This window comes from Leptopilina heterotoma, unplaced genomic scaffold, assembly GCF_015476425.1.
Source record: "Leptopilina heterotoma isolate Lh14 unplaced genomic scaffold, ASM1547642v1 Lhet_89, whole genome shotgun sequence".
Lineage (NCBI taxonomy): Eukaryota > Metazoa > Arthropoda > Insecta > Hymenoptera > Figitidae > Leptopilina > Leptopilina heterotoma.
Window position 1 is genome coordinate 392,652 of NW_025111192.1, and position 24,314 is coordinate 416,965.

The following is a 24,314-nucleotide window of genomic DNA, read 5'->3' on the forward strand; positions in this document are numbered from 1 at the left end:
TCAGTGAAAAGTCAGGGATTTTTATTAAAAGTACTGGAAAAAATTTAATTTTTAGAATTTATAAGGAAATTCTGAATTTTTGGTCTCTTTTTTGTTTGTCTCATAAACAATGAAACGACCATGAATTCTAATACAAAACCTTCAAAATTTTTTTTATTTCTGACAAGAATGAATTTTTTAATATTATTTAATTATTTCAAAAGTTTTAACGCAATTATCTTGATAAATAAAACAAAATTCTTCACGGAAATTCAATTATTTTTAGGAATTTTAATAAAATTCTTTGAAAAATTCATTTATTTTCATAAATAACAATATTTATCACAAGAATTCAATTATTTTCAAAAATAATAAAATTCGTTGAAGAAATTCAATTATTTTTACAAAATTTAATTATTGAAAAAAGTTTTTGATATAATTTTACAAATACATTCAATTATTTTCATAAATAATTAAATTTCATTTCGGAATTTAATTATTTTCATCGCAGAATATCAAATATTTTAAATAAATTCCTCGAAAAATGCAATTATTCTTAAAAATTTTATTAATACTTGACGAAAGAATTTAATTTTAAGAAACATTCAATTATTCAATAAAATAATGAAATTCGTTGCCATAATTCAATTATTTTAATTAAATACTTTTAATTCGCCGCAGAAAATCAATTATTATTCAAAATCTTTAAGTAATTCTGCAAAAGAATTCAATTATTTTGACGAACAACAAAATTCTTCCCATAATATAAATTATTCTAAGGAATTTTTATAAAATTCTTTTCCAAAATTCAATTATTTTGATAAATATCAAAATTCATCACAAGAATTCCATTCTTTTGAAAAGTAATAAAATACTTTGAAGAAATTCTATTAATTTCAAAATTTTTTAAAAATTCTTGTCAAGAATTAAATTATTTTTAAAAATAATAAAATTTTTGTTGGAATTCAATTATTTTAAATACAATATTTTTATAAAATTCTTTTCAAAAATTCACTTATTTTATCATATTTAGCAAAAATTCAATTATTTGTAGAAATAATAAATTTTTTCCCAGAGATTCATTTATTTAAAAATGTTTTTATAAAATTTTATTGAAGAACTCAATTATTTTCAGAAATAATTTAATTGTCAATGTACTGAAAATCATTGAATTCTTTTATCAAAGAAATTGAAAATAATTGAATTCCTTTTAAGAATGTTATCAACATTTTTTTCAGTAATTGAATTCTTTCGACTAAATGAAATTAAATTTGTTTTGAAAATAATGTAATTCTTGTAAAGATTTTTATTAAAATTCTTTAAAATAATTGAATTGTTTTTAAGAATTTATTTCAATATTCTTAAAAATTAATGAAGATTATTTTAATAATTTTTACTGAAAATTTTGAAATTATTGAATTTTAAGAAGAATTTCTTTTTAAGTTTTTAAAATAATCGTGTTTATTATTAATTCTAATTGAAGATTTTCCTATTAAATTATATTAAAATTATTCATAGAAAATTAAATTCTTTTAAACAAGAATTTTACGTTTTATAAAAATAATTTAATTGTTTCCAAGAATTTTTAAATATTTTATAAAATAATTCAATTCCTGCAAATTATTTTATTATTTATGAAAATATTTTAATTCTTGCGAAGAAATTTCTTATTTATGAAAATAATTAAATTCTTACGAAAGATTTTACAATTCATAACAATTGTAATAAAATTCTTCAAAATGTTTTTAATTATTGTCAAAAAATGTTATAAAATTCTTTATTTTAATAAATTTCAGCAAAATTTTAATTAAATTCCTTAAAAGATATTAATTATTTTGAAAAGTTGTTAATAAAATTCGTCGTAAAAATTAAATTTTAAGAAACATTCAATTATTGAATTAATTGATTTAAAAATCATATTAGGTTAAAATTTTAGAAAATAATTGAATATTAAAAGCATTATATCATGAATTTTTATAAATAATTGAATTTTCAAAAGCTTTCAAATTCAAATATGAATTTTTCCTCTTTTAACTAACAATTGTATAGAATTAATTTTTTTAAAAAAGTTTAATTGAATTTTTTTTTGTAATTATTTGAATTCAAATTTTTGTGGCAACCCTGAATTTATATTGTAAAAAGGATAAGAAAGTAAACATTTTTCATTTTCAATTACATGAAATTTTCGAGTTCAAGATTTTAATAATTTAATTCATAATTCTGTTTTTGGTCAAAGAAACCTAGTTTTATTAAATTAAAAAATAAATTAGTTTAAATTAGATCTAATTTTGTTATTTTAATAATATAAAATTATTTTTTTAATGAATCTCATTATGTAAATTTTGTTTTGATTAGAATTAGTGTAGTACTAAAACGTGGAATGTTTCCGATATAAGGGAAATTGCTTTATTGTGCATATATATTGAAAATTTTCTAGAAATTTGTCGAAAATTAATTGATTATCTTGTTAAGGTTCGTGTAACCAGCAATCCGCTCGCCGGAGAGAATAATCCGCTTACGGATGCTGCTGAGCTGGGTACAAGTTTTGATAATCCTAATCACATCGAGTTACCTTCGGTGGTACGAGCAACTCCCTCGGCACCCATCGACACTACAACTTACTGCAAGAGGGATAAAATGCCATATAGCTTCATCAAAAAGTCCATGGACGGACAGAACTCAACGAAGCCCGTCATTGTTCCAACTGCACCAACAGCAAATGCTCTCGCACAAAATAAGTAAGAGATTTCCCTTGAATAAATAATATTTCGCACAGCTCTTCTTCTCTTGTTGTGCATTTTTCAAAGAATAACAACGCTTTTTATATTTTCCTTCACGAGAAAATTGCGCTCTCTCACTTCTTGTATTGAAAGAGAGAAAGAGATAATCCTTTCCTTGTAAAACGCTTTTCTTTATCAACAATTCTCCCTCGTGAAATGTTTCTATTCGATTCTTTTTTTTCTGTAAAACGTTTTCTGTTTCTCGTGAATATATTTTTTTTAATTTCATGATAAATTTTTGTATAAAAATTAAAATTTTTATTTTATGAATTATTTCTTTAGAATTTTGTTTTTAATTCGCTTTCTTTATTCGTTAAATTTTTGTATTTTCTAGAACAGCGTTCCCACAGGTCAGGGAATTCAGAGAAAAGTCAGGGATTTTTATTGAAAGTGATGGAAAAAATTAATTTTCAGAATTCATAAGAAAATACTGAATTTTGGTGCATTTTTTGTTTGCCTCATAAACTGTGAAATTACCACGAATTGTGATACAAAACCTTCATTTTTTTCTGTTTCTGACATTAATTTCTTTTTAAATAACTTAATTCTTGAAGAGCTATCATAAAAGTATTACCTATAAATTATTTAATGAATAATTTTACTTCAATATTTCAAAATTAATTGAATTTTAAAAGAATTAGGTTTACAATTTTCACATCTTCAAAGGGTTTTCATTAAAAATTCTTATAATCTTAAAATCTTTGCAAATATGAATTTTTCCTAAAATATATTTCATTGATGAATTTCAGAATAATCGAAATTTCGTATAAATTGAGTTATTCTAAAGTCTAAACAAATGGATTTGAAAATTCTCAAAGAACTTTTTTTAAAAAATTAATAAAAATAATTTATTTAAAGAAGAATTTAATAATTTAATCAATTTCATGAAATTCGAAAAACAAAATAGAAAAAATGATAAATTTCTTTTTGTTTTGTAGTAATGACGATGTGCCGCCGCCGTTACCACCGCACGGAATTTTACCGCCCTCAGCAATGACATCAACGACGGACGACGCAAATGGAAATGACGATTATAAACCTCCGGTTCCTCCTCATCGAAATACGGGAGTTCTAGCTCGACTTCCGGAGACACCGCGGAAACGTCATCATCGAACGGCAAGTGCAAGTCACAATGGTAATTATCGACATCACGATAAACATCATGATAAACATGATAAACACGATAAGCATCATGATAAACACGATAAACATGATAAGCATCATGATAAACATAATCAAAAGCACGAGAAACATCACGATAGACATCATGAGAAGCACGTGAAAAATTATCGTTCAAAAAATTCCACGTCAAACACTAAAGATAATGAACTTGCGTTTGTTGAGCTTAGAAATAATGACGAAAAGCGAATTAAGTGCGCAAAATCAAGGGAGGTAAAGAGAGCGACTGTCATTGGTAATCCAATGTTCTCATCGTCATCATCCTCGTCTTCATGTTCATCGAATCATGAACAAGAGGAAGCTGTTCCCATGGATGATCTCAATCTTGGCATGGATTATAATCAGATTATGCAGTACTTCGATAACCTGAAGGAATCGAATGCCTGAAAAAGGGCCTTTGATCGCTCAGGTGATCAGAGTTTGTAGACGTGTTGATTTTTCCGAATTTCCGCGACTCGTCAAAAAGCCGCTGAAACCGGCTTTTCTTTATTATCACACGAGAATCGGTCCCTTAGCTTTGTGCAAAGTTTTTCTTTTAATAAAATTCAGTCATTTTTTCACGCTAAAATTTTAATTATTTAAAAGAGAATTTTAATATTAATTTTAAATTTAACTCTAAATTTTAAATATTGAATTTAATTTTAATATTAATTTTAAGTTTTAATTTTAAATATTGAATTTAATTTTAATATTAATTTTTAAATTTTAATTTTAAATATTGAAAAATATGTTACAATTCAGAATACTTCGATAATTACAAAAGTTTGAGTTTTATAAAAAAAAATTTCGATTCAAAAAGCAATTTTTGCAATTTTTTTCCAAATTAGAGAAAAACTGTGAAAGCTGTAAAAATTAAATCTCAGAGACGTCGATTCAAATCGAGAACCGAAGGAAGAGTTCAAACAGTACAAAAAAAACCTTTTTAATGACAATAATAGTCTTTCCTTTTACTCTTTAAACTCTACCAACAAAAAGAAACTATTTTCTAGTTTTCTCAATCATTGATACGATTTCTCAGAAATAAATTTTTTCAGCTTTGATCTAAAGCATTTTGTTTAAAGCATTTAAGAAAAACTGATTTTTTCATCAAGACCGAAACTTGGAACGAGTCGCGGCTAATCGGAAAGCATCACTTTTTTAAAAGAAAAAAAGCAATAGACGCGAATAAACGATTTCCCTGACGCTTTGCTGCACGCAAATAAAAATTAGAATTTCATCTTTTTATATATATTTTTTCCTTTTTTTTTGGTTGCGTAGAGCGAATTGAGCAGGGAAATTCGAAACTTATTGTAGATTATGTTTCTAGTCAGCTTCCTAGCAGCACATCAAATTACACTCTTAAATAATCGATCTTTAAAAAAAAACTGGCTCTATTTGACTGATGGGATAAAAGAGAGAAAAAAAAGATCAACAGACGTAGCAATGATTTTTAAAAAAATCGTGATTTTTTAAGGATTTTAAAAGAAAATCCAAATTTGATTTATCATTTTAAATGACAAAAAAAAGGTTCCTAAACGTGAAGGACGTGAGGTCACAGACAGTAAAATCGGAAAAATTAAGTGAAAAGTAGAAGGAGAATAAAAAATTAAATTTTTATGATTCAATTGAAAAAAAGTTAATGTGTTTCTTAATTCCATCTTTGCAAGATAGACCGATTAATTATGTCAAACTTGAAAATAATAATTCATTTATAGTAAAAATAGAAATTTTAAGAATTGATCTCAATTTTCAAGAATAAATCGCTATTTGTAATTATGGTAATTAAATATCGAGAGACACATTTTTAACAGAAGCTCTTTTTTATGCCCGGGAAAAAAGAAGTTTTGTAAAATTATACGATCGGAATATTTGAAATGAATTTAATTTTAACTAATTTTTTTTGAAATTATTCTTTATTAAATTAATTTAATAATTTAATTAATTTTAATGAATCAAATGAAATTAAAAATAATATTGAATAAAAGTAAAAATTATATTGAAAAGTTTATTAGAGATTAAAAGGTTTGAAATTTTGTTTCTACTATACGATTCCTGTGATAATTGCATAAATTAATCTTTATTCACGCTTATTCAATTATATTTTATTATTTATATTTTTCAAAAATATTTTTTTATATTTAAATTTTTATTTTATTTATAGATTTTAATATCTAATATAATTTTAATATTTATTTTTGTATTTTTGTATTTTCTTTTTTTGTATTTATTCTATTCTTCGTAAACATAATTCTTTTTCCTGAGCATAAAATTATGATCTTAACTTTTCTCTATTTTTCAATTAGCAAATAATAGAAGTAAATATAAAGAAAACAATTTCTTTATTGTACTTTCTAATTGCTCATCTCTGTTGAACTGATTATAGTTATCAGCAAGAAAACTTGTCAATTTTTAATATAAATTTATTGTTATCGAAGTCTGTCGATTGTATATACAAAATTCTTCAAAATGAAGTATATCACTCTTTTGGTGTTATCAAATTAATTCATCGACATCACGAATCCTTCGCTAAAAGCTCATTTATAAACAAAAAAAAAAGAAACTTTTAAAAAATTTATTTTAGAAATACTAAATTTAGCTGAAATTTCATTTCTCAATCAAATTATTCTTTCGTATTCGCAAAAATATTTCGATTCCTTTTTTTCATAAATGAGCTAAATTCATTAACCTCGAATCTTCGCAGTTCATCTCAGTATTACGTTAATTAGATTTTTAGTTTCTAGAATTAATATTTAACAAATTTCGACATTTTCTCATGAAAAATTCATTTCTCATGCGGAAAAAAAGAGAGAGAGAGCTTTTTAAACTTGAAAATCTGCTCTTCTACAAATCAGAAAAAGTCTGCCTACGTCCCAAGTTACGTTCGAGAAAATGAAAAATACTCGTTCGATCTTACCGTGCGTTGTGATGTTTGTAAATTTTGCTTTATAAGACTGTGTACATATAAACATACATATTATATTAAATATATATTACGCGTCAGCGCCAAGAATAATAATAAATTATTATTCAAGAGGACAAAAATTGATCTAATTTGAAGGATCTCTAAATTTGTATAAACTTGTCGCTGAAAAAAAAACACTTCGAATTAAAAACAGAAAAAGAGACTCAAAAAAATATTCGAGAATAAATGATGTATTTAAGAAAATTATATTTTCTCGCGACAAGTTTAAGAACGTCTGCCATTTTCATTTTATTCGGAATCGATTGCTCCAATTATTTTTTTTTTCTGAATTTAATTATATCGAATGTGAATTATCGATTCAAGTCTGAATTATTTAATTTAAAAAAAGGATTTTAATACTAGTACTGAAAAAATAGCTTGCGATCGATTCCAGAAAAATTTTCTATACATGCCATGAAAAGTTGATTTACAAGTCTGAAAATTGAGAGAATTTTTTGTTACTAAAAAACTACTTTTAAAAAAGCGGAGAAATTTTTTTCCAAATTCTCTTTTTTCAGCTTTGAAAATCGATGTTTGCTTCCGAGAAATATTGCCTAAGATTAAAAAGAAATATTCCGCGTGGAATTTGATTGCTGCGAAATTTCGAACACTACTTTTGCAAAATTGATAATCGGTTTTTAAAAAGAAAACCTTGATAATTAATTAATTATTAATATTTCTGGTAATTTTTGAAAAAAATAAATTTCGCATCCATCGAATGAAACGCAAAAGCGCCGACATAATATAAATTTTAAGTGACACGACGAAAGCCGTTAGGAATTAAAAACGAATAAAAAATAATATTGAGGGGAAAAAAGGGTTTAATTTGTGAACAAACAAAAAAAATTGAATAGAACGAGAGAGAGAGAAAAAAAATGCGTGTCGAAAAAAGTATCTATCTAAATAATGTAAATGTGTGTGTTTAGCACGCCGTAAGTTTTGTGTGTGGCACTCAGTAGTGTGTACATGCGAAAGCGACGTTTCGATAAGAACGCGGCGACTGCGAGACGATTAAAGAAAAAAAAAGAAAATAAAGAAAAAAAAGGAACAAACTTACTACAAAAAAAATAGAGCGCCGAATTCCCCTTCGAGAATCTAGTCCAGTGCAGGTTGCCGTTTCGCTATCGCGTGTCCTGCATTAAAAAAAAAACGTAGATCGCAATGTTGTGTAGCGTACGCGACTTAAGACGAAAAAAAAATTTATATACAATATATTATATAAATATATATATAAAATTAACTAAGAAAAAAAGGAATACTCCCTGTACTTCTACAGTTGACGACTGATCGCCACTCAAATCAATTTTTCCACTTTCTCTCAGTGTCGTAATCTCAAAAAAAATTATTACATACCTAATAATTTTTCTTAATTCCACAAAAAATGAGATAGAAAATAGAAAAAAATATTTCTCCCTCCCGATTTATTGTTCTCTTTTCGGGATTTCTCTTTCGCTTCTTTGCTTAATTCTTGCCGCAAAAAAAATTCATTGTCAATGAAAAGAAAGAAGGAATGTCGGTTCTTTTAGAATTGTAATTTATTAATTCTCCGAAAAATATTTTAAATCGCAAATGACCTTTCCATCTTTATCAAAGGAACGTGTCGTTTGAATTTTTATTTATCAAAAAATAAATTTCCCAGGGTGTAACGGGTCGTCGATTGTTTATCACCCTATAGCTTTCTATTAAAAAAAATCTATATAAAAATGACAAAAAAAAAAAATGAAAAACATATCGTCTCAAGATTTCGAATTGCGACGTTTTTTCTTTTTCGACACACGATTTGATTATAAGTGTCAAAAATATTCGTTCAAGTACAAAATGCATAAATATATTATTTAGGAATTGATCCGATATTCATTTTATAAAAAAGAGAGATGACGATTGATTCGTCAATAAAGAATTCAAATTCGCACAAAAAAAAAGAGAATTAGGTTTCTATAGATTCTATCGAATTCTACTGCCACAGAATATATCAAAAAAAAATTTTCAGTTAGAATTATAAAAATATCAAGTCAATTTTAACACCCAAAGATCGTGTTCGAAATAACGACTCAAAAAAAATTAGTTTTAATAAAATTTTGGGAACAATTCTTTTTTGTTTTCGTAGATTCTTTTTTTAATTAAAAAAAACTTTTTTTTTAATAAGATTTTTTTACATTAGAAAATTTGTTTTGTTTTTATTTTGGAAATGGGTGACTGCCTAAAAATGGAAATCGAATAAATAATTTTACTAAACTAGAAAAAGCTCTTTCTTGAATTTAAAAAAAAAAGAGATTCTGGTGAGGAATCGAAGACGAATTAATCATTCCTTTGACACAGCGTCACTATACTTAATTATAAGAATAAAAAAAAAAACGAATCCAAAAAAAAGCAGCAATTATCAGTATGTTATCAAGCGCTACTTTCAAGACGACGATGACGACAATAATCATAAGGAATTTATTGTTAATAATATTATATAATGCGAACGCTGCTAATTAATTATCATTTTCATTGTCATTAAAAAATGCATCATTAATTCATTGAAAATCATTATTCATTGGTCATCCCTCATTATCATCGAAACTTGTCGTCATCGTCCTCAAAAAATGATATGCTAATGAATATATATTAAGATACGACTATTGCCTACTCAATGTACAATATGTAGTATTCACCTGTTGTTACCACCAAACCGTCGTCAAAGATATATAAAATATTGTAATTGTACTATAAAAAAAATAATTGTCATTTATTTCATTTCATTTTTCTCCGATTTTTCAAAAAATTATTTATTCCACAATTTTTTTCTTCAAGGATGCATTAAAAATTTAATTTTGTTTTTCTCTGATTTCCAGACAAAAATTTTGACTTTTTCCCTGACCCCTGAATATTATTTTTCCGTAGGAATTAAAATTTTTCAAAACATTCAAATTCAAATACTTATAAGAATATTTTATAAGAATTATTTTTTTTTCGACTCACAGTGATCGATATCTTCATGTTTTCTAATAAAAATTAAAAATGACTGAATGATATACAATTCGATACAATGTTTTTAATATTAAATTATTATTATCTAAAATTTTAACTGAAATTAATTATTTTTAAATGAATTTTTATTAGAAAGTTCTGTAAGAATTCAATTATTTAAATACAAAATAAATAATTGAATGTTTCTTAAAATTAAATTCTCATAAAGAATGATATCAACAAATTTTTAAGTAATTGAATTCTTTCGATGAAAATAATTGAAATTCTGCGAGGAGTTTTATTATTTATCAAAATAATTAAATTCTTGAAAAGAATTTTATTATCTATAAAAATAATCGAATCTCTTTAAAAATGTTTTTATGTTTAGGAAAATAATTGAATTATTGCGAAGAAATTTATTAAAAAAATTGGTAAATAATTGAATTCCTGTTAAATTTTGATTATTTATGAAAATAATTAAATGTTTGCGTAGAATTTTAACAACATTTTAATTAAATAATTGAATTCTTTTGGAAAATTTTATTAAAATAGTAGATATTAAGAATCATTGAATTGAGGAAAGTTTTTGAAAATAATTGAATTACGAAGAATTTTATTACTTCTGAAAATAATTGAATTTTTGTAATCATTTTGTAACTTATCCAAAATTCAATTCTTTTATTGCTTTTAACTAAAATTCTTCTAAGAATCCATTATTTTTAATAATTAATTAAATATATATTAAAAAATTTAGCAAGTTTCAAAAGAATTTGAATTATTGAAATTTTCCAAAAATCTATGTTCTTTTAAATTTCTAATTAAAATTCATTCAAAATTGAAATTTTATAAAATTTCAAATTAAAACCTTTTTGAAGTTCATCTATGTATGAAAATTGTAAATGCAGCTCTTTTAAAATTAAATTTTGAAATATTTAAGTGAAATTATTCATGAAATAATTTATAAGTAACAATTTTATGATAGTTCTTCAAGAATTTAGTTATTTAAAAAAAAATTGTCAGAAATAGAAAAAATTGAAGGTTTTGTATTAGAAGTCGTAGTAATTTAATAGTTTATGAAGCAAACAAAAAAGACACTCATTAAAATGAAAATAAAATTCTGGAAATTTGAATTAAGAAATAATTTTTATAACGTAAAATTTGTATTCAACTTTGAAATATATTTACAAGAATGGATTATTTACCGATGCTTTCCAAACCATTTTCTATCAACAGGTGATATCCAATTATTACAACCAACGAAATTATTTTGAACAACATACTTAAATGTATAGGGATTCAAATTCTTTTCTTCTTTTTCTTTTTCCACCTTTGCCCATTTTTCCATTAATTCCTGACTTACAGCTCTAGCTTTAAATGGTAATTTGTGTGCTATTTCATCAAGTTGCGCCTTCACCTAAAAAAAAATTATTTTTTGAATAGGTTTTTTATTCATTTAAGTTTTCTTGATTTCATTTTTTATTATGAAAAAGTTCCTAATATAAATTATTTGCATACTTCCTCAAATTCAACCGGTCCTGCAATCTCCATAATGACACGTCCTGCCTTTACTGGTGTAACATAATGATGGATTGCACCTTTTCCACCTCCCATTCTTGTTCCTGGATTCTAAATTTAGAGAAAAGAATATTTTTCTTTAGCAAATAAAATCTTCAATTTCTTTCAAAAATATTAGTAATAAATAATAGTTAATCAAAACTTGCTGTTGAAATAGTTTTTTTGAATAATTATGTTTTAACCTTTTTGGTAAGTGGCTGCCACGGTGGATCTATTCGATAAAGTGCAAAACAGCTACTGGGAATTTTTCGATGTACAACAAAACGTATCATTTCAAAATGACCGAATCTCAATCGACCACCCATTTCCGCCTAGAATGGAAAAAAAACTTCTTCATTAGAATTGAAAACTTTTCAACTATTTAATAGAATTAAAAAAATACATACAATTACTCCATACTGTTTATGTAGTAAAAAATTATGAATTGGCTCTGGGCCACGCATTAAACGTAATCTTTTCTGCATTTTAAATGGTTTTAACGAGGCTGGATATTGTGGTACTCTCTCATAAATTTTAAGTCTTCTTCTTTCCGGATATTCAAATTCATCTATAGAATAAAATAATTCTATTATTGTCCGAATTTATTTAATTAATTAAGTCTCTTTTTTTTATATAAAAAAAGAAATGTAATAGACAGATTAAAAAACATAATTTTCTCTCTAATTTACCATAGACTGGTTGTTTTTCGTAAACACGAAGTCCTGCTGTTTGTATTAAACGAGGAAGTGATTTATTTATTGTCACTGTAAATAAAAAATACAAAATTTATTAAAAACAATTTAGAATTTCTTTTATAGAAAGAACATAACCTCATTCAGAAGGAAAAACAAGTTAATAGATGATTTGTTCTTCATACTTACATGATAGACTTAGTTTAGAAAATAATTTAGTTAGTGACATTTTGTTTTTTTAAATAATTATTGTTTATTCCCTTTTATAATGAATAAATATTCTATTTAAAAAAGCATAAAAACAACAAACAAGTACCTTTTGCTCATGCTTTTGCTATACCTGAATGTAGGCTCAGGTTTCGATATATCGAAATTCGATAAATCTACAAATTTTGCTAATTTTTCATTTAAATAATGAAATAATTATAAAATAAAGATTTAATTATGATATATTGGTTCAAAATATTACTATAGTAATAAATTTTATTTAAAAATTCATTAAGGATTTACAAATTCATTATTTTCTTTACATTGAATTTAAATTTCGCGCTAAAACTATAATCGAACTATCGAACAGTTGAATTTTCGAGGTTCTGAGCGTTCGGGGGATTTGAGTTTTCGAGGTTTTGAGCATTCGAGGATTTCAGCTTTCAAGGTTTTGAGCATTCGGGGATTTCAGCTTTCGAGGTTTTGTAACGAGCGACGTTTATCTCGCTCTACTGATAATCGATAAATCGAATCTCGATATATCGATGAGATTTCTTTTAATTAATTTAAATATAAATTAATAATTTTAAGTAAAATGTTAATTCTAAATCGTGAGAGATGGCACAGCTTTTTAGATTTCGAATTATAAAACGAATCGTCTTTCAATTTATTAAATAGAATAAATATTGGAAAATATATACACAAAAACCTCTTTATCTGCTCCGAGAATTAACTCGTAAAATAAGCTATTATATTTCCCTAAAGTCTTCTTGGTATTTCCACTTAGGAATACTTCATATAAACAAAATCTAAATAAGTATCGAATATCTTTTCCTTTGACAAAGAAGTTTTGAAATACGCATTAATTCGGCAAAATGCGTTTCATTCCTTTATTCATAACTAATGTTAATAATTTGTTAATAATATGTGTAATCATATTCATAAATATTAATTAATGTTTAAACTATTAAGTGTAAATAAACTATAAAACTTATTAGCGTATAAAATACAATAATTGTTATTAATTAATGAAATAGAATAAGACAGTATGTAATATATTTGATTTGTAATGTCTGATAAATGTATGACTTTTAGAAACAATGAGTATGACTGTATGAGTGTAAAATGTACAGTTGATGAGAAGAGAAGTGTATAGAAATGTACAGTGAATTGGTGATGAACGTACGTCACTCAGGACTTGCGCAGTGAACATTATTATGTACTTAGAGCGGAGTCGCAGATCTCCTCTCGTTGCTCTTTAGTATTAAGACTAATCTCGAACCGAAAGGTTGCATTTTGTAAAGTTGACTTTTATAATAAACTAAAAGGGTTTCCTCACGAAGCAAGTAGAACTAATAATTGATTAATATAAATATTAATCATTAATTGGTTCCTCCTATTCGTAAGAGTTTTTCCCTCCGTTTTAACGGAATTACTTCTGTATTTATTTGAAATTTCCCGGTCCCTTTTCAGGGATATTACTAAGAATGAATCCGCGAATCAAATACGAGTGAATTTGCACAGTACCCATAGTACCGCTCGTAACAAATTGGGGGCTCGTCCGGTCCTTAGTACGGGAATTTTGAACTTTTAAAATTTTTCAAAAATGACATTTTTGGACAATAGTGAAAAGAAACAGTGAAAATCTCTTCTTCTAAAGTGAACATTGAACTTGATTACAATTAAAACAGTGAGAAACCCAAATAAAAAATATATATTAACTTTAAAAGTGATATTTTATAACATTTATCTTTTATCAAGTGATAAAACATTTTAAAATAAATAAATAGAGACATTTAAATTTAAAACTTTCATATTTATTTTAATTGCTATAAAGACATTGAAAACATTATTGAGATCCTTATTTCTTTTGTTAAAACATCCTGGTGGCTTTTTCGTATTTCTGCAAATATATTCACCTGTAACTACAAATAGTTCCTGATTACAAACCGATACTACAGACTGATGATTCATGTTCCTGATCTTCATTGCTGCTTGCCAACTACTCCATTTGTGAAAGTTTAAGTGCGGGAGTGAATCCTTTTAAAGGAAAACAAAGTCATTTTCGCATTTCATAGTGAAGTGAATAATTTTTAAGAAACTTTAAACATTTTGAACTGATCAACTAAAAGGTTTGACTACAAATAAGAACTTTTAATATATATATAAAATAAATATAAATATTTTTAGAGAAAACTTTCATGTACTTTTGTACATACAGTAAAATTTAAATATTTCAAAAACGCTAACATTATATTAAATATTTATATTTTTAAGTTACGATACTCATATATATAGTATACAAAATGGAGCATGTTAATCATAATGAGTGCGAGAGTGACGATTCAAACATGAGTGTAGAATATTTAGATGAAAATTTAGAATTTGATGACATTGAAAAATACGAAAATAGCGCTCCAAATGCAAATAATTATCCAAATCAAAATACAGAATCTCAAGGTATTGTGTCAACTCTCACGAATAATGATTTGCTTTCTTTAGCTAAAATGGTATCAAGAGTTTCAGAATCTTATAAGTCAAAATCAAATCAATCAGTAAACGAAGAACAAAGTTCTAACAATCCTTCAACATCCTACAAGTTACCACAAGTTTCCCTGAAACAAACTGTAGAATTGATTCCAGAATTCGATGGGGAATCCAGTGCCCTTCAAACATTTATTTCAGAATGCCAACAAGCATTCGACAACACAAGACCCGAAAATCAACCAATTCTTTTAAAATACATAAAACGAAAACTCAAAGGAAAAGCTCAAGAATTTATGGCACACTCTTCAGCCATAAGTTTAAAGCAGTTCCTTTCAGAATTAGAAAAAGGTTTTTCAATTGCCGATGATTATTCTACCATTTTTGTTGATGTTGCCAATTTACGGCAAAGCGATGACGAATCTATGATTTCTTACGTGGCCAAGGCCCGAAAACTCCTTTTTAAATTAACAGAATTAGCTCGCAAAGATTACCCTACTCTAAATAACAATGTAAAAATATTGGAGCATGACCAATATGTGACAAAGTCTTTTTGTGGAGGACTTCTCCCACAAATCGAAATTCGTGTTAATTTGCGTTATCCAACTAGCCTTCAACAAGCAGCTGAATTTGCTTTACAGGCTGAACACCATTTAAATAAATTTGGTAAACGCTCAGCTGATTCTCAGCAGCAGTGTGCGAACGGTTCCAAGAAAGATGAACCTGAAGCTAAAAAAGTAAAACAAGTTAATAACATTGATAAAAAAGGTAAAAATTTAACGTGTTATGTTTGTGGAAAAAAAGGACACATTTCAAGGAACTGTTGGCATCGTGCTAGCTCTGAGTCAGACGATAGCAACAAAAATGACGAGAATAATGACAGACAGAAAGACAACAATAACAAAGACAACAGACAAACTGACAATAAAGAAAAAAATAATAAAGACAAACATAATAACCATTCTAATAAAGGTAATGGAAAACGGAATAGAGATAAATGTAACTATTGTAATAAAATTGGACACACTCAACAATTTTGCATTCAAAGACGTGTTGATGAATTAGAAAAGAATCGATCTGTATGTCCACTTTCCAAAAACTTATTGACAGAGTATTATCCGGATTCCAAAATATAGAACTATTTGTCTATATGGATGATATCGTCATCTACGCGAACTCCCTAGAAGAACATACACGTAAATTAATTTTGCTTCTCGAACGTCTCGAAATTGCTAAACTCACCTTACAACCGGAAAAATGTATTTTCTTGAGAAAAGAGGTAACCTACCTCTTTCTAAGACTCTTGCTATTATTTTTGTGTAGAAATATTTAGACCATATTTCTTTGGCAGAAAATTCATACTTCAAACTGATCATTAGCCGCTAGTGTGGCTTCATAATATGAAAAATCACAATTCAAGATTGATTCGATGGCGTCATCGATTAAGTGAATATAATTATAAAATTGTTTATAAAAAGGGCGTTACTAACACTAACGCAAATGCTTTGTCGCGAAATCCTATTGACATGAGTGGAGGTAAGCAGCTCGAGAGCAGAAATGACATTTCCTTTAATGACAAAGTGGATCCACTTGAAATAATCCAAACCCATTACATAAGGTGCATATGACACCTGTGTTTCCCAATGATTCCTTAAACGACGACGAAACTGTTTCTCGAATCGAAGCTGCTTTTCTCGGCATTCAATGGGATAGCGATTATAATGAATCAAAAAGCAATAAAAATGGTAAACTTAATTCTTGTGACAGACTCCGCAACACAGAAGGTGAGACTGCAGTCAAAAACAAAAAAAATCATCCTGACGTTAACGTTAATTGGTCTGTACGTAGTGACATCCGTCACTCGTCAGATAAGTGTGGTAGCATGGTTGACTACCATTCTGAAAAATCTCATATCGCGATGAGGCGATATGGGTCCTTCAAAATGTGTTGTTATTACAAAATAATCATATTGGAACTGAGTGTAGGGAAAATTGTCCTTCACTCTATCCTGTAAACGGGGAGGCTGCACTTGAAAAAAGTATTGAAAAAGTTAATTTTGATGTTTCTGATGATGAAACTTTAAGTGATCTTGAATTGATGATTAATTCTGAAACAAAGTCGAGTAATAACGTTAAACATAATTATTACAACGATTACTAGAAGGGGAAATAATTTTCTTTCTATTAATCGTGTAAGTCCTGAAAACACAAATTTAAATTGCTTTCCATTAGATGTTAATTCAACTAGCAAAAACAATCAAAACAAGACAAAAGACAATACTTTACGTGACGAACAATTTTCTTGCATTAAAATTTCACGAGACAGTTTATATATGAGAGACAATAATCTTGCAATTTTTATACCAGCTAACAGAAAATTCACGACAGAAATAAGTAAGCAATTACTAACCGAAAACATAATGAAATTAAACGACTTACTTAACGAAGATTCTGAAAGTTTAGAGTTGGTAATGTTATTGTTTTTCAATATGAAGAATTTTGTGTTTTCAACATGATAGTTAAACCGACTTTTGATTCAAAACCTACTTTTACAGATGTGATTTCAGTTTTGAATGTCTTAAAAATTTTTAATGGATCAATTAAAAATTGATTCCGTTAGCATTTCAAGAATTGAAAATGGTTTAAATCAAATTTCTTGGAGACAAATCGAGTAGAAAAATTCGAAATTTTTTTTTTTTGGTAAAAGGGGGGAGAGAGACATGAGCAACTCCCCTTGCTCAATTTTAATTTGTAAAAAAATGCAACATTATTCCTTTGAATTTCCATAAAATAATTGACAATTTTTACATCCAAACAAAAACATATTACAGTACTGACCTAACCTATAAATTTGATTCACCTGTGGAAAAACAGCTGTTTGCTTAAATGCAATCCACAGTCCTGAATATGCAAATTGTTAAGTCTATTACACACAATGACTAACGTGTATATATTTGAAAAACTTCAAAAATCAAATTTAAAAATAATTATTCTTAAGTATTTGGTAAACTGTAAATATCTTTTTTAGATTATTATTAGTATTTTATTCCACTAGCTTTAAATTGAATAATTTTCTAACGAAAATTCTTTAAAGGGGGAAGGTGTAACGAGCGACGTTTATCTCGCTCTACTGATAATCGATAAATCGAATCTCGATATATCGATGAGATTTCTTTTAATTAATTTAAATATAAATTAATAATTTTAAGTAAAATGTTAATTCTAAATCGTGAGAGATGGCACAGCTTTTTAGATTTCGAATTATAAAACGAATCGTCTTTCAATTTATTAAATAGAATAAATATTGGAAAATATATACACAAAAACCTCTTTATCTGCTCCGAGAATTAACTCGTAAAATAAGCTATTATATTTCCCTAAAGTCTTCTTGGTATTTCCACTTAGGAATACTTCATATAAACAAAATCTAAATAAGTATCGAATATCTTTTCCTTTGACAAAGAAGTTTTGAAATACGCATTAATTCGGCAAAATGCGTTTCATTCCTTTATTCATAACTAATGTTAATAATTTGTTAATAATATGTGTAATCATATTCATAAATATTAATTAATGTTTAAACTATTAAGTGTAAATAAACTATAAAACTTATTAGCGTATAAAATACAATAATTGTTATTAATTAATGAAATAGAATAAGACAGTATGTAATATATTTGATTTGTAATGTCTGATAAATGTATGACTTTTAGAAACAATGAGTATGACTGTATGAGTGTAAAATGTACAGTTGATGAGAAGAGAAGTGTATAGAAATGTACAGTGAATTGGTGATGAACGTACGTCACTCAGGACTTGCGCAGTGAACATTATTATGTACTTAGAGCGGAGTCGCAGATCTCCTCTCGTTGCTCTTTAGTATTAAGACTAATCTCGAACCGAAAGGTTGCATTTTGTAAAGTTGACTTTTATAATAAACTAAAAGGGTTTCCTCACGAAGCAAGTAGAACTAATAATTGATTAATATAAATATTAATCATTAATTGGTTCCTCCTATTCGTAAGAGTTTTTCCCTCCGTTTTAACGGAATTACTTCTGTATTTATTTGAAATTTCCCGGTCCCTTTTCAGGGATATTACTAAGAATGAATCCGCGAATCAAATACGAGTGAATTTGCACAGTACCCATAGTACCGCTCGTAACAGTTTTGAGCATTCGGGGATTTCAGCTTTCGAGGTTTTGAGCATTCGGGATTTCAGCTTTCGAGGTTTTGAGCATTCGGGGATTTCAGCTTTCGAGGTTTTGAGCATTCGAGGATTTCAGCTTTCCAGGTTTTGAGTATTCGGGGATTTGAATTTTCGAGGTTTTGAGAGTTGGAGTTGGAGATTCGACTTCTTTTTCGATTTTTTAATTATTATAAAATTCGATTTTTGAGATTTGTGTTTATAAAATTACATTTAAATTTACCGCTATATGTTGTAGAGTTGACATTTCTTAATTTGTATATTTTCGTCTAGAGGGAGCTGTTAAAATTACTCGATTTGATTCCAGTCTTCAGTTTTCATTATCTGTGTTTGTTTGGATTTATGATCTCAGTGCTATTTAATTATATTTCCTGTATTTCCTATTTCACTACTAAATGATTAATAGATAAAAAATTCTTTATTGTGTCTACATGTTATAAAAGCACAATGAAACTATCAGTCTCATTTATAATGACAGTGAAATAGTTACATTCATTTTTCTACGGCATAAATCTCAGTTTTTTATTAAGTTCCACAAGCAACTATCGTTAATCATAAGTATCAGGAAATCTTCCTTCACAATGATTTCAGGTATAAAAATACTTAATAAAAACAATATTTATATATTTATGGTTTTTATAATTATTTGTGTTTTTAATTATTTATGTTTTTATAATTATTTATCAGTGATTGTAGTATTATTGTTGATAATTAAATTTTCATTAAAGTAATTTAAATTTTTTTAAATATAATATAGAGAGGAATTAAAATATATGTATTTAATGAGTTGCGTAGAAATATAGCTACTCTTTAATTAAATAATTTATTCTTTACGAGAAATCAGTAGACGGAAAAAATTAATTGTTAACCTTGAACTGTTGAAATATGCGAGAATGACTATTATCTGACGATGTTCCACGTGTTTCCCCTTCTTTAACTAATTTTTCCAGAAAGAAATGGTTTTTAAATCAAAAATAAGTCATTAAGTTATCAAGTTGCCAAGCATGTCATAAATTATGAATATAATTACAAACTTTACTGTCAATATAACGTAATATTTATTAACACTTTTTACAAGTGACAAGACTCCTTTTTTTCCATGTTTGTGGTGGGTAATTAAATTTAATGATGTCGAGAATTTGTTTAAGAAAATATCGCTTTTCCAAAATCATTATTTTATTAATAATATTAAATTACTGTTAATAATTTATATTAAAAATTTGTAAACTTAAGGAAATTTTAATTTTTTATCAAATAGAATTTTTTCTGGTGAACAAAATTTACTTCCCTAAAGAATTTAAATTTGCGATAATTGAATTATTTAATCTTTATAATCTAAGAAGCACGTGGTATATTCAGTTTTAGTAATGCAAATTTTTATTTACGCATTCTTCACCCAGAGGAATAATAATTAAGTGTCAACCTTTGACTTGAAACGCGAATTTTAAAAAAGAGTGTATATTTTGTGTATTCGTAAAAAAAGTTCAGAAAAATTATTTAATGCTTCCTTTTTTAATTATTCCTAATGTAATTATTTTATTTTCTTTATTTCTTTAATTAGTCGTATTACAGTAAAATAAAACCATTTTTTTACTTCTAAATTACACTTTAATTTTACAATTAATTTATTTTATGTATTTTCTTTCAAAAACAGTGTAAATAATAGCACGTTATTTCAACTATAATATTTTGTTCTTTTGTACAAGTTGTAGTTTCTTGAAAATATAATACAAATGTTTTGCATTTCAGATCGAAGATTAAGTACCATTGAATTGAAGATCTTGTTGAATAATTTTAATTTGGACAATGGGCTTACAAAGTTGTGAAGATCATTTGAACAGAAGGGTCATGGCTTCAAATGGTTATTCTAATTCAACTGCTATGGCCAAGCAGTCCAAAGATCACTCACCACCCTGTGAGTCCGTGAATTGTATGTGTGCTTAGATTAGCCATTGTTTAATTTTATTATTTCAGTTGCCCATCTAATTGTTTGGTAAGACAGATAATTAGTTGCTTGCAATTTTGCGTTTTAAAGTATATCTAATAATGTTTTTTTCTGCATTATTATTTTGCTTTAGACTACATCCTTCTCCTAAAAGTTTACTTTAATATTTTCTAACTTGACTTAATTAATAATTTTCATTATTTATTATTTTTTTTCTTTAATTTTCTTTTTATTATTAAAATTTTTAGTCAATAAAAGTGTTGGAATATTGTAATAAATACAAAAAATTGTAATAGAAAAATTGCAATTTTTCTATTACAATTTTTTTATTTATTACAGTATTCCAACACTTTTGCTATAAATACGATAATTGAGTTTTATTACGTCAAGATTATAATCTAAATGTTTTCTTACACTAGAAATTCAAGCATAATAAAGCAGGAATTCTAAAATTAAACTATTTATCAATTTTTCCTCATTAGCATTTATTATAGAATATGCGAAATTGGTTCCCCGAGTGTATTATTATTTTGAGCTCTATTAACAATTTTTTTTTAAAAATACTATGTATGTTTTGAAAAACAGTATTTTATTTGTGCAAACACTTGATTTTTATTAACCCGTTTAGATTATTAATAAACTAATTATACAATTTTTCATTCTTTTTGGTTAGATAAAAAAATAGTAAATTTTGCTCTTATTTACAAATTACAAACAGATAGTAATTAATTTTCTCTTTCTTCCGTTTCAATTTTTCACTTTTTTAATTATTTGTCAACGAAATAATTAATTATTTATCATTTTTTTTCAGCAATGCCTTGGTTTGGAATGGATATTGGAGGCACTCTGTGTAAACTAGTGTATTTCGAGCCTAAAGACATAACAAGAGACGAAGCAGACGCAGAAGTCGAAATCTTGAAGAATATTAGACGGTATCTTACAAAAAATTCCGCTTACGGCAAAACAGGTCATCGTGATACTCATTTACAAGTAAGAAAAAATATTTATAGCGCTATTTTGCTTTGAGAGAAGAATTTTAAATTATTCTTACAAACTAAGATCGTTTTAATGATTTTCTATCATTTTCAAATTCTAGATGGACAATATTCTTATTAGAGGAAGAAGAGGCACGTTACATTTTATACGATTTCCAACCAGTGAAATGGGAAACTTTTTAGCACTTGCAAAATCGAAGGGAATGGCTAATTTAGTTACTACCGTTTGTGCCACAGGAGGTGGAGCTTTTAAATTTGAAGAAAACTTCAAGAAGGTCAGCATTATTTACACTTTTCTCATCGTCGTCATCATCATTATTATTATTAATATTTACAATTTTTTACTATTTTATTTATTTATTATTACTATTATTATTATTATTATTATTATTATATTACAACTATTTTTTAGTACTATTTTTTTACTACTATTTTTTAACTAAAATATTTCAAATAACCAAGAAATAGTTGAAATCATTTTTTATCATCAAGATGTTAGGTCGTCAAAATAATTGGCGATCTTTGTATTGTAGGAAGTGAATATGAGTTTAGCGAAATTTGATGAACTTGATAGTTTAATTCGAGGGATGCTCTACATAGAAACGACAAATCCACACGAATGCTACTATTGGAGTGAACCCACCGATGATAGTAAATGTCACAAAATACCTTATGACTTTTCGGAACCTTATCCGTTTCTGGTAAATAAATCTTATTATTCATTTTAAATTCTTAAATTATTTCATTTTAATTAAATTTAATTATTTTGTCATTTTTTTGCAGCTAGTAAATATAGGATCAGGTGTAAGCATATTGGCCGTTTATGGTCCTGACAATTTTAGAAGAATATCTGGAACAAGGTAACTTACATAAAGGATAAATTAGACTAAATGAAAAAGAAGGGTTAAAAATATTTATTAAATTAGAAAAAAATTAAATATATTCTGTAAATTAAAAAAAAGAGTTGAGTATACATTATCCTTTCTATTTTTTCCAGCTTAGGTGGTGGAACATTTTTAGGATTATGTTGTTTATTAACGGGATGTAACACATTTGAGGAGGCAATTGAGTTGGCAACTAGCGGAGATAACACTAGAGTAGATAAATTAGTAAGAGATATTTATGGTGGAGATTATGGACCTTTTTGTCTTCCTGGCGATCTTGTGGCAAGCAGGTATGCTTAATGTAATCGAAATATTTATCATTTTCTACTTTTTTTAAATTAATTTTACATTTTTAAAATCTCGGAACAAGTTTTTGTAGTTCTTATAATTTTTACATCGGAAATATTATTACATTACTTTTTAATTTCTAGCAATAAATGTTAACAAATTTGTAAATACTCTTAATAGCAATTTTTATGACGTTAGCTTTGGCCAAATGAACTCAAAAGATCGACGCAACGTGGTTAGTAAAGAAGATCTTGCTCGAGCCACCCTTGTAACAATTACGAACAATATTGGCTCCATTGCAAGAATGTGTGCAGTCAACGAGAAAATTGAAAGGGTATTTTTCACTATATTCTACATTTTTTTTATATATTTGTATATGAATTTTATTTTTTATTTTATTTTCTTGTTATGTTTTTTATATATTTGTATAAACTCTATTACTTTCTTGTAATTCTTTCTATTCTAAAAAATATTTATCCGTTAAAATTTTTTATACATTAAAACTATTTGTTTTAGGTTGTGTTTGTCGGCAACTTTTTGAGAGTTAATCCAATATCGATGAAACTATTAGCTTATGCTATGGATTATTGGTCAAAAGGAACATTGAAAGCTCTGTTTTTAGAGCATGAGGCAAGTCTTTTTATTTGTTTTCAAATAGATTATGTCAATTTTGTCAGGAAAAATAATTTTAATATCAGTAAACTGTCAGGGAAATTGATAAACTGAAATTTGTCACCACCCTGATATTATTAATTATTAACATAGATTATTATTTTGTTACAGGGTTATTTTGGGGCAGTGGGATGTCTACTACAGTTCAACGGTAATACTAATTGAAGGTGTTGGAAAATTAATTGCACTGTAAGCATCATTCCATTTGAGGTACCAGATTGAAGAAATTTATCAAATTTGCATTAAACCATTTATTTTTTCTACTATTAGTATACTCTAGACTCCTGGTTAGCGATGCGACGACCTCGTGTAACAAATTACGTTATTTCATATCATAAATTTACATTAACACGTACATTAAAAAGACACAAATAAAATAGTTTCTTCTTTCAAGCCAACATATCGCTCAAAGAATATTACATTTAGACTGAAACTGTTTTTTTATTTTAAAACTTTGTTTTAACAACTTTTAAAAATATGAATTTTAAACCACACGATGTCGACGTATCTTACACCAGATTTAGAGAACAAAATCCTTCGTAAAGAGAATTCACTCAA

At 26.6% G+C, this 24,314-nt stretch overlaps 4 protein-coding genes across 8 annotated transcripts in view; 3 read left to right on the plus strand and 1 right to left on the minus strand.

The window, feature by feature from the left end:
* Positions 1-5,811, plus strand: part of LOC122511673 (transmembrane protein 132E) — a 114,630-nt gene extending 108,819 nt beyond the window's left edge. The window contains exons 11-12 of one of the 2 annotated variants that reach the window (XM_043627077.1): positions 2,452-2,717; positions 3,698-5,811. In XM_043627077.1, the coding sequence (XP_043483012.1) occupies positions 2,452-2,717; positions 3,698-4,325 (894 nt within the window). In that variant the 3' untranslated portion in view covers positions 4,326-5,811. The remainder of the gene's footprint in view (positions 1-2,451; positions 2,718-3,697) is intronic. The other variant, XM_043627078.1, reaches the window with a different exon arrangement.
* Positions 5,812-10,972: 5,161 nt separating this feature from the next.
* On the minus strand, positions 10,973-12,431 carry LOC122511675 (39S ribosomal protein L16, mitochondrial). Its single transcript, XM_043627080.1, has 6 exons — positions 12,267-12,431; positions 12,075-12,149; positions 11,793-11,953; positions 11,589-11,717; positions 11,347-11,457; positions 10,973-11,245 (listed from the first exon to the last, which is right to left on the minus strand). Exons 1-6 carry the CDS (start codon positions 12,304-12,306, stop codon positions 11,030-11,032), a joined length of 732 nt encoding a protein of 243 aa, XP_043483015.1. The 5' UTR covers positions 12,307-12,431; the 3' UTR covers positions 10,973-11,029.
* Positions 12,432-14,590: 2,159 nt separating this feature from the next.
* On the plus strand, positions 14,591-15,904 carry LOC122511694 (putative uncharacterized protein DDB_G0277255). The gene has a single exon (XM_043627104.1). The coding sequence runs from the start codon at positions 14,591-14,593 to the stop codon at positions 15,902-15,904; it is 1,314 nt and encodes a 437-aa protein (XP_043483039.1).
* Positions 15,905-19,276: 3,372 nt separating this feature from the next.
* LOC122511685 (pantothenate kinase 3) lies at positions 19,277-23,974 on the plus strand. Of its 4 annotated transcripts, none has more exons than XM_043627091.1 (10): positions 19,277-19,563; positions 20,722-20,902; positions 21,729-21,907; positions 22,014-22,187; positions 22,446-22,613; positions 22,696-22,772; positions 22,910-23,086; positions 23,265-23,418; positions 23,601-23,714; positions 23,868-23,974. In XM_043627091.1, the coding sequence occupies exons 2-10, from the start codon at positions 20,779-20,781 to the stop codon at positions 23,919-23,921; spliced, it is 1,221 nt and encodes a 406-aa protein (XP_043483026.1). In that variant the 5' UTR covers positions 19,277-19,563; positions 20,722-20,778; the 3' UTR covers positions 23,922-23,974. The 4 variants fall into 4 exon arrangements, with proteins under 4 accessions (XP_043483026.1, XP_043483028.1, XP_043483029.1 ...); XM_043627093.1 differs by having other exon boundaries at positions 20,722-20,887; XM_043627094.1 differs by having other exon boundaries at positions 19,279-19,563; positions 23,283-23,418.
* The last annotated feature ends 340 nt before the right edge of the window (positions 23,975-24,314 follow it).